A 9,914-nucleotide genomic window follows, 5' to 3' on the forward strand; every position below is an offset into this window, starting at 1 on the left:
TGAAGTGTAAAGGCATTTCTGAAATATAACTTTTTACTGGAAGGAGGTAGACAGTTTTAGTCTTCTGCAAAGTTGTAGAGAATGCTATTTTAATTTTTTGAATTTTACTGAACACACTAACTCTCTAACTACAGCCGTTTTGTTGTTATAAGACATTTTCTTTAGTGCCCTTTAAAAATCAGTTTTTTAAAAATAACTTTTGTCGTATTCATTTCTCAAAAACAATGTTCTCTACAATGTTTTAGACATTATAAAAACCCACAATTTTGTTGAATATTTTAAAACAATACGATGTTTATAGGAAGAGTTAGAGTTGTTTCTTTGATAAAAATACCATATTTCCTAGCCAGTTTTCCAAAAAAGTTGCAAAAATATGCATATGAAATAGTGTGATCTTGAAAGTACTATCAATGAACTACAAAATCCTGAAGGAATGGTTAGTATCCATTAGTATTCAAGAAAGTTGCGCGCCGGGGAACTCTCAGACGGTGTAGACTAGGTCCATCGCCGGGGACCAGTTGAGTAGTACGCGATATAGCACTAGGTTAGGGTCGTCGGGGCGCCAGTGAACCGGACGTCAGGCTTCACCGGAATCGTTGGACCGACCTCGACACCCTACCAGGTAGCTCGTGAGTAGGCTAGATCCACCGTCGGGGATTAGATCGAGTAAACCGTGTCGAATAGCTAGAAATGGGTCGTTGGGGCGCCAGTGAACCGGAAGCTACGCTCCACCCGAAATCGCTGGATGGACCTCAGCACCTACTGGCTGGCCCGTTGAGTAGGCTAGCTCCACCGCCGGGGACTAGACCGAGTCGACGAAGCGAGGAGCTAAATGGCTCACAGAAAGGTACATCGGGTTGGGAGCAATCTACTGCCGGGGAATTCACGGTAAGGTAGATTCACCCCCGTAGACTACCCGACAGAATCGTGACGAAAAGGGGAGCTAATTGGCTCACGAGACAAACACCGGTACAGAGAGAAATTCCGTTGCCGGGGAACTCTCAGTCGGAGTAGGATAATATCAGTTCATCTCGATAAAGCTGGGAGATAAATGGCTCAAGGAAGCGGGTATCGGTGTCGGGGGAAATTCCTCCGTCGGGGAACTATCGGTCGGAGGAGTGTGAGTTCATCGTTGGGGACTATCTGTTACCGTGATGAATATATTCGGTACGGGACTTTATTTTTAACGTAAATAAAACGGCGTCCATTTGCCAAACTATTTTTTTATTTCCGCTCTTCCCCTGTTGCCAGATATCAATGTAACACATTCCCCTTCTGTCAATTTAAATTAATATGATGTACTGTTCAAATGTCAACTTCGAAATCATCAAACCGCAATGGACGCTTTTTATCACGCCTTGGTCTACCACGGTTATCGGCCCCGTCGATCTGCTCCGCTGCCACTATTGGTGTACTTGACCCCGCAGCTGGTGAGGATGGAGTACCCCAATCTGTAGTCGACCCATCGCTCGGCTGCTGCTGTTCCAGTTCACCGGACGTCGATAGTTTTTTCAAGTGTGCTGAATTTCTCTTGAACCTCTTACCATCCTCGGTTTCGATTATCACACTGTTGCCTTGCTTCTCAATTACTGTTGCAGGTATTGGATTGTAGAGAGGCGCTAGCTTGTTCTGAGGCATCAAGTTCCTCATCAATACCCGATCGTTTGGCTCGAGACTGGAATCCTTGCAACCATGCGCTAAATCGTATCTTCCCTTGCTCCTGTACCGATAGATCTTATTATAGTCCATTATTTCCTCGTGTTCACCGTTTGTGAAATGTTCAACCTCTGGTATCCAGTCACGCAACCGTCTACCGAAAACTAATTCAGCTGGGGTACGACCAGTAGCTGGATGTTGTATGATTGAATAGACATAGTTTGCTTCTTGTAGATCGTCCTTCCAGTCAGTGCCGTTGACCTCTGCAATTCTTAAAGCTTTTAGAATGGAGCGGTTCTGTCTCTCCACTTCGCCGTTGGCTTGAGGCCAATATGGTGTTGTATGTGTTAGTTGAATTCCAAATTGTGTGCAGAAGTTTTGCATCTTCTGACTAGAGAAGTTTCTTGCGTTGTCTGATATTAAGATGGTGGGAATTCCCATCCTGAGAAAATTTTGCTTCAGTTTTTCGATGATATCCTCTGTTGTTGTCTTCATCACAACTTCGGTAATTCTAAAGCGACTGTATAAATCAATCAGAACCAGAATCGATTCTCCAGATGGAAGAGGTCCTAACATGTCCATCGCTAACGTGTCCCATGGTTGGTTTGGCAATTCCCTTATTCACATCGGCTCCGGACGCGTCACATTACTTACCACTTGACAATCAAGGCAAGTTTTAACTGATTTTTCTGTATCTTTGTCGATGTGTGGCCACCAGACCTTGGCTCGCAACCGCTGTTTCGTCCTTTCAATGCCAGGATGGCCAATGTGCGCCAGCTTCAATACACGTTGACGCAAACTTATCGGAATGACAATTCTTTCACCTCTCATAATGGTGTCACCAACTACCGTAAGCTCATCTTTGAATGGATGATAAGCCTTCAATTTTTCGCTCCAACGACCGATGTTCAATGCTTCCTTTACCGATGCCAATTCTGTATCATTCAGAGTGTGTTCCAGCAATTCCGGCATGTCGAGTGCAGTAGGTTTCGCAGCATCGCGGACAAGAAGCAGCATTTCTTCCCCATACGTATCGTAGGTGGTGCACTCCGTAAAGCTCGGCAATCGTGATAATGGATCTGCGATGTTTGCTTTTCCAGAAACGTGGACAATCTTGTACCTGAACTGCTGCAATCTCAATGCCCACCGCTCTATGCGCGAACATTGCTTTCGTTTTGATCCAAATATGACTTTTAGAGGCTCGTGATCGGTGACTAACAAAAATTCCAACCCTCTCAAATATGCCTCCAGTCTCTCTGTAACCCACACTAATGCCAGCGCCTCTTGTTCATTTTGAGCGTACGCTTTTTCCGCAGTGGACGAACCTTTACTAATGTAGCATATCATTCGTTTCTTTCCTGCACGTTCCTGCAGCAGTACTGCACCGAGTCCAACTGGACTGGCGTCCGCTATTAAAATTGTTTCGTCATCTGGCGAATAATACCCCAGATTGCGAAGATCGGCCAGTTCTCTTTTAATTCGTTCAAAAGCAGCAGAGTGATTCGGTTTCCAGTTGAAACGAACATTGTTGTGTAGCAGCTCTCGAAGTGGTGCGGTTAATGTTGATAAATCAGGAAACAAATTTTCCGAGGTAATTGGTTAGCCCTAGGCAGCTTCGCAGCTCCTCAACCGTTGTAGGATTCCGAAAATTACGAATGGTTTGTACCTTATCGTCGGCTGGACTGATTCCTTCGGCAGTCAGTTGGTGCCCCATAAATTTAACTTGATCCCGTCTATATTCGCACTTGCTTTCATTGATAGTCAATCCATTTTCCTTCAACCGATTCAGTACTGCGGTCAGTGTTCGATCATGTTCTTTCATAGTAGATCCAAAAATTAAGATATCATCAATAAATACTTTCACTCTGGGAATTCCAGCCAAAATTCGGTCGATTACACTTTGGAAAATTTCCGATGCGCAGCGCAATTCAGGCGCTTGTAACGGAAATAACCATTATGAGTCGCGAAGATCGTTATTGCTCTGGAGCTTTCTGTCATCTCGACCTGGTGGAATGCTTTGTTGAGGTCAATCTTTGAAAAGATTTTGCAGTTGTTCAGATGCGGAATTATATCGTCGAATATCGGCAACGGATGATGCTGAGGTACGATCGCCCTATTTGCATCCCGCATATCCACACAAAGCCTCACTTCGTCTTTGTTACCTGCCTTCGGTCTAACAACAAATCTTGAGATCCATGGCGAGTCAAGTGGAGCAGGTTCAATTATGTCTTGGGGCAGCAGTTTTTGTATCTCTTGTTCTACTTTTGATTGAAGTGGTATTGGAATTCTGCATTGCGTATGCTGAATCGGATTTATCTTTGGATCAATTTCGATGGCAACCAATACCCCTTTCACCTTCCCAATCGCCGCTTCATGATGTCGGACAGAACAAATCAACGTGTCGATCTTCAAGATATTCAGTCCAGTTGCTGCCTTGCGTCCCAGCAAGTTCGCACCATTTTCCTTGACTACGTATACTTGATCATTGATTAATGTTTCCTTGGTCGATATCGTGGCGGTAAACATACCTTTCACCGTCAAACAATGGTTACCATACGTCAAAAGCTTCTTCGATACCTGACGGGTCTGTCGTTCGACCTTAACCTTATGCGATTTTAAATATTCCCATGCTGCTTCACTTATTACATTCACGCTGGCTCCCGAATCCACAAGCCAATCCAGTTTCACACCCCCAACTTTACAAGTTACTGTATCGTTTGTATCGGGGTTAGTAGCAAAGATATAATTTATGCTTTAACCATCATCGTCATTAGAACCTTCCGCCTCAAGTTCGTCGCAGGTAGAATCATCACTGTTGATTTGTCTAACTTTACCTTTCGGCTGCTGTACCAGTCGGTACAGCAACCGAAAGGTTTTACAACACCTTTTGAAATGTCCCACTAGATGACACTTTTCACATCTCTTGTCTCTGGCAAGACAATCTTCGTCGTTGGCGTAGTGGCCACTTCTGCCGCAACGAAAGCACTCTCCGCGTGCACTGGTGGAAACTCGACGGACTTCCTCCCATTTCTGAAGATTCTTCTTGTGTTTCGCAATAGTTTCTAGTGAACGGCCTAACTCTACCGTCTGTGCTAGTGTCATGTCGCCTTTAGTCAAGATTTTGGCCCGCAGCTCGTCTGAAAAACCTTTTTCAAATGTCTGTTCCTGGATGGCTACTTCTAGCTACTCGCCATATTCGCAAAGTTGACCCTGCTCTTGCAATCGTAGAGTAATTTTTTCAATAGACTCGTCTGGTGCTTGTTCCAAATTTCTGAAAATGTGCCGTTCGCGAGGCAAACATTTCAATGGTAAAAAGTAATCATCCAATAGCTTCACTGCCGCTTTGTTAACATCGGACCCATCTGGAACTACTAAATCTACATCTCCTTTTAGATTGAAGTAAATGTCCTGCACTTCAGTTCCTGCGAAGCGCAGTAAGTACGACCTTTTTCTGGCTGCGACAGTAACATTATTGACTTCGAGAGATTTCAAACGACCGCTTCCATTTCTTCCAGCGACTTGACACGGTAGATGTGTCACTGGGATCGAATTTTGGAACCCCTGATCCTGCCAAGCCATCCATGTTTAATCTTCCGACGGATTCTCTTGACCCGTTTCGCGCACTGTTCCGGGATTTACCGGTTCATTATTATTTACTTTCACGAATTCGATCAATGTCTACGCTCCGAATTTAATCACTTGTTTATTAATTGACTTGGCAGTTGCGGTTTATCTCGTCGCCAAATGTTACCGTGATGAATATATTCGGTACGGGACTTTATTTTTAACGTAAATAAAACGGCGTCCATTTGCCAAACTAGTTTTTTTATTTCCGCTCTTCCCCTGTTGCCAGATATCAATGTAACACTATCCAAGTAGATCGTGATAAGGCAGGAGCTGAATGACTCACGGAAACACGAGCTAAATGGCTTAATTAATCAGCACCTAAACCGCTCACGGGGACGAGGGCTAAACGCAGCCCCCTGCTAGGCAGCCATTTTGTCCTAGCCAACATCTGCCTTTGTTAAAATCAAAACAACCCAATGCTATTGCACGGGCGACGTGGGCCTGCGAGATTCGTTCGAAAGTGGTTCCGGCTCCCGTTTACGGCAGCAAAATTAAATTGGCTTACTATTCGTTCGAACGAATCTCACATTCGTCGTAAACAAGAATAAGGGTGAATAGCATTAAATTGTCACGTAGACCTTTCGTTTGAAGCTATAGTTTAAGATAATTTCTAGGGGTGGTATTTGATAGATCGATTGCGTTGTACGGAGCTCACTTGGGTTTGATTCTCTACAGATTAGATTGAATTTTTCTTAACCGAAAAAAGGCGAATGGCCCTCGGGTTAAAATCTCTGTAAACAAAATAAAGTATATTTCGAGGAATAATAAAACTACAATTTTGTTCAGTACTATATTTTATTATCACTTTTTTATTTAACTAACCCTAATATACTTGATTGGATTAAATTCATGGTTTCATAAGAAAGAACGATATATTCAAAAGTTTCTGTGAAAAAGAATTTCCATTTTTAAGAAAAATACAACAAATCAGATGGAGGGTAAAAAAGTGGAACACATTTGCTTTAGGTTTGGAGAAACAATACCATGATCAATACGAATGATCAAAACACCGAAGAAGCGGTCTATCACTTTCCATTAACGTACTATTGCTATTGCTTTTCCAGTGATACTAATAAGCCATTGATTCAGTGATTTCTGCATTTTGATTTCATCCGTAATAATATCAAGTATTAAATCGCAGTGTTGTATTTGCTTTTTCGATACTAGTTGTCGTCTAGATTAGTTATTTGGTATTGGATTGTTTTTTCTGATGGTGTCGCTCGACCTCAGAATCCCTAATCTATCTGGTATAAAGTTGTTTGCGCAAAAAGGAATTAACAAACTAAAGTAATTCACGCCTCGGAAAAAATTTCTGAAACCAAACATTGTAGTATATGTGTAATGTTCAAATCTCTAACAATCTACGAACGAAACTTCATTTCATAACTTTACGGCGATCAAATTTATAGAACATGGTTTTGCGATTCGGAAGCAGACATGCCCAAAGTAGAGAAAAATTATCCAACGGAGAAATGTTCAAAAACGACTTAAATGTTAAATATTTGGCTTCATGCAACGTAAATTATAAACCTTCAGCATGAATTATCATACGTAACAAGTTGTAACATTCCAGAAATGATTATAATTCAATTCTGTGTTTCTGGTGATTTCCGAAAAAACTAAGAATTTAGCTTGTATTCTGATTGCGTCGAATACATCCCTAAACGGTCTACCAAGCGATTTGTTTCGCACTTAGCTGTCGCTTCTCGGAAACAGTCTCTAGACAGTTGTTTTGTTATAATTCAAAATTAAAGAAGCCTAGAATATGACTATACTACACATCAATTAAAGAAAATGTATTGGAAAACAAAGTCTCCATTTGTTTTCCTAAGCGTGTTAGCGTATGTGTATCTTATTGGTTTGTCCTACTTCAACGTACAATCGTGACGTGTTTTGCCTCAAGTCTCCGCTATTTCAACATTGTTTGTCAGAAATGCTCCACTTCCGTTACTGGTAGATGAACCGAATGCCAACGGACACAGAGAGCTATTACTTTTACTATTGTTATCATTACTAGTGTTACTACTAGTGCTCAACCTGTTGCTACTGCTATCCAGCAACTCCGATTCGCTACTATTTTCCAGAGAACGAGGAGCTTTCAAAGCTTCACTCATTACTGTCTCGGAGGATTCCGTAGTCATAATGCTAGTACTACTGGCTACTGCATTCAAGTCAGTGATGTCCTCATCACAATCAATTTTTGTCCCCTCAGAACTGCTGACCGTCATGTTTTGTTGCCCCAGTTTGTTGTCCGCTTCCAACGGATTGTGCCCACTGCTGCTACTAACGCCACAGTCCATCATCATTGGAGATGATGAGGACGAAGAAGGTGGGGGTGAATCGGTGTGTAGTGGAAGTGCCAAGCTGGTGGCATTATTGATTCCGATGGCAGTGCCGCCAGCAGCACCATTACTACCCCCACCAAACAAGCTGCTCCCAGCTGCAGACGTTGAAAGTTTGGTGACAAAGAATTTCGGAGTTATTCGACCGCTGTTTGATACATTATTGCTGCCATTTTCGAACGAGGCAGTCGATGAGTCTGGGCTTGGGCATATTGGCGAGGGTGATGGAGTTTGGCACACTGGAGATGAACCTCTATAAATAGAACCAAAATTCGAACAATTTGTTCGACAATGCAACATTCCAAATTTACCGAATCAACCTACCTGTCTGAGGTAAAGATCTTCTTCATGGGTGGTGGAGAGTAGCTGCTTACGTAGTTTTCATCTAGATCGAACTTTCGTTTCACTGAAGAACTCAGCGGACTTGGCCGAATAGGGCATGGAGACATCGAACGTCGAGTGACGAACTTCCGCGTCGGCGATGGCGAAGTAGTAGGATACTGTAATCCCAAACCGCCGCGACTAAAATTGCAATCGGTCAGATAGTCAATGATTCAAACATGCGTGTCAATTACCTGGTAGGAGAAGGACTAGAGCAATAATTTGTTCCAATAGACGGCAATGCTACATGCAGTGGATTGACTAAATCATCGTTTTTGGTACTGGACGAAAATGACCAGTTTTCGGTGACCAGCGTAAGATCTTCGTAACTCTGCGACATTTGCATGGCCGAGTGGATTTCTCGTTCGTGATTCACCTCCCGACTATTACTCAAATCGGCGCACTCCTCCTGGCGTAACTGAGATATCCGTGGCGTTAGTCGTGGGCCGGGAGTGCAGCTGCCAGATCGACTAGGACTGGAACTGCCGTTGGAGATAACTGCTAGTGGGCTGAAGCTAGCCGAGAATCGACGAGCCCGTGGCGTAAAAATATTAGAAAATGATGTTGGTGGAGGATCTCTAAAAAAATCGAATAGCAAGAATTTAACTTCCATTGCGGTTACGATTATTAATTTGTTTATAAGACATACCTATGAGCCAAAACACCGGCAGTTTGTAAGTTGGAAGTACTGGAAGAGGACATTGCATGTAGCTGCTGTGGTGATTGTTGCTGCTGTTGATTAAATCCAGAATTTGATGGACGCACTGTCGACTGCGTTTGAGCTACTGCAGGTATTTCTGAAGGAGTATCCTGATGTGATTGTCCTACGTCCATTGGCACAACTGACGAGTGCACTCCAACGACCGTCGTGGGTAACAAGTTATTAATGTGAGGGGCGCTGGAACATCGTTTGAGAGAATTGGGCGAATCTACATCCATTTCAGGACACTATTTAATAAACCATTTGTTTTGGCCAGATTGTTTCTTATGGCAGCTTAAACCACAGTATCCATTAAAATTCTTTCAGTAATCGTTCAACCCCCAAAGCACAGTGCCGATCGATGAGGTGTTTGGAATATCGTAGCGCAAATCGGAATTTTTCAGCACAACTCTGTTCAAAAATTATTCCGCATCTTTTAGCTCAACTTAGCTCCTCTTTCTAAGCGAATTGAATGAAAAATTTCGATTTTTACGTTGAAACACACCTAGAGATGAAAAACGAATCAAACATGGAGAACTTTTTCACTTTCTTCGAGTCCGTAGATGTTCTGCTTCAAAAGCTTCTGCTTATGTTGGTGCAGGCCTCTGAGTAAAGCAAGAATTTTCAAATGTCGAATCAGAACTGTCAAAATTTGAAACGGACAAATTGTTTCTAAAGTAAACAATCCACATCTATTCACACACGAACTGAACCAACAGTATTCACTTTGTATATACCTTTAAAGATAACTATTGTAGCAAACTACAGGTAAATTCAAAATTTTCAATCGATTATCTGAGCGACAGGTAACTTTTTCACAAAGTCCAATGTTCCTTCCTCGTCGATGAAAACGTACACATCTTCAAATTTTGACACTGCACTGCGCTAAAGTAGTTTTACGCGATTGTTGACATCGTTGACATCTACTGCACCAGAGAGAATAGAGAGAGACGAATAGTAAAAATCGGTCAAAACGGCAACCGCTTCCACCCAGTAAAGTTCAGTCGGAATTGAGCCAGAGTTCCGGTTGGTTCCAGTTAGTATTCCGGTTCCAGTGACACAACCGATTCTAGTTAGAATCGGTTGCGTCACTGGAGCCGGAATAGTAGCTGGAACCAGCCGGAATTCTGGCTCATTCCCGGTTCAGCTTTACTGGTCACTGGCAGAACTTTATCGAAACCTTTATATCAAAAAGACTGGTAACTAGT

The 9,914-nt window shown here is 42.7% G+C and overlaps 2 protein-coding genes across 3 annotated transcripts; both read right to left on the bottom strand.

Annotated features, from left to right (window-relative positions):
• Nucleotides 1-1,305: 1,305 nt before the first annotated feature.
• Nucleotides 1,306-2,238, bottom strand: LOC131679834 (uncharacterized protein K02A2.6-like). The gene has a single exon (XM_058960583.1). The coding sequence runs from the start codon at nt 2,236-2,238 to the stop codon at nt 1,306-1,308; it is 933 nt and encodes a 310-aa protein (XP_058816566.1).
• A 3,821-nt stretch (nt 2,239-6,059) lies between these two features.
• LOC131681658 (uncharacterized protein DDB_G0271670) lies at nt 6,060-9,598 on the bottom strand. 2 transcript variants are annotated; one of them, XM_058962593.1, is made up of 5 exons: nt 9,444-9,598; nt 8,656-9,211; nt 8,201-8,584; nt 7,950-8,147; nt 6,060-7,878 (listed from the first exon to the last, which is right to left on the bottom strand). In XM_058962593.1, the coding sequence occupies exons 2-5, from the start codon at nt 8,943-8,945 to the stop codon at nt 7,182-7,184; spliced, it is 1,569 nt and encodes a 522-aa protein (XP_058818576.1). In that variant the 5' UTR covers nt 8,946-9,211; nt 9,444-9,598; the 3' UTR covers nt 6,060-7,181. The 2 variants fall into 2 exon arrangements, with proteins under 2 accessions (XP_058818576.1, XP_058818575.1); XM_058962592.1 differs by lacking the exon at nt 9,444-9,598 and having other exon boundaries at nt 8,656-9,434.
• Between the last annotated feature and the right edge of the window lie 316 nt (nt 9,599-9,914).

Source organism: Topomyia yanbarensis, chromosome 2 (genome assembly GCF_030247195.1).
Source record: "Topomyia yanbarensis strain Yona2022 chromosome 2, ASM3024719v1, whole genome shotgun sequence".
NCBI lineage: Eukaryota > Metazoa > Arthropoda > Insecta > Diptera > Culicidae > Topomyia > Topomyia yanbarensis.

Excerpts from the sequence above, each read along its gene's own strand:
- LOC131681658 (XM_058962593.1), bottom strand. The coding sequence starts at position 8,945 with ATGGATGTAGATTCGCCCAATTCTCTCAAACGATGTTCCAGCGCCCCT. Across the intron at positions 8,585-8,655 it reads GCCGGTGTTTTGGCTCATAG|AGATCCTCCACCAACATCAT; the intron begins GTATGTCTTATA and ends CGATTTTTTTAG. Across the intron at positions 8,148-8,200 it reads TCTAGTCCTTCTCCTACCAG|TCGCGGCGGTTTGGGATTAC; the intron begins GTAATTGACACG and ends TTGCAATTTTAG.
- LOC131679834 (XM_058960583.1), bottom strand. The coding sequence starts at position 2,238 with ATGGACATGTTAGGACCTCTTCCATCTGGAGAATCGATTCTGGTTCTG.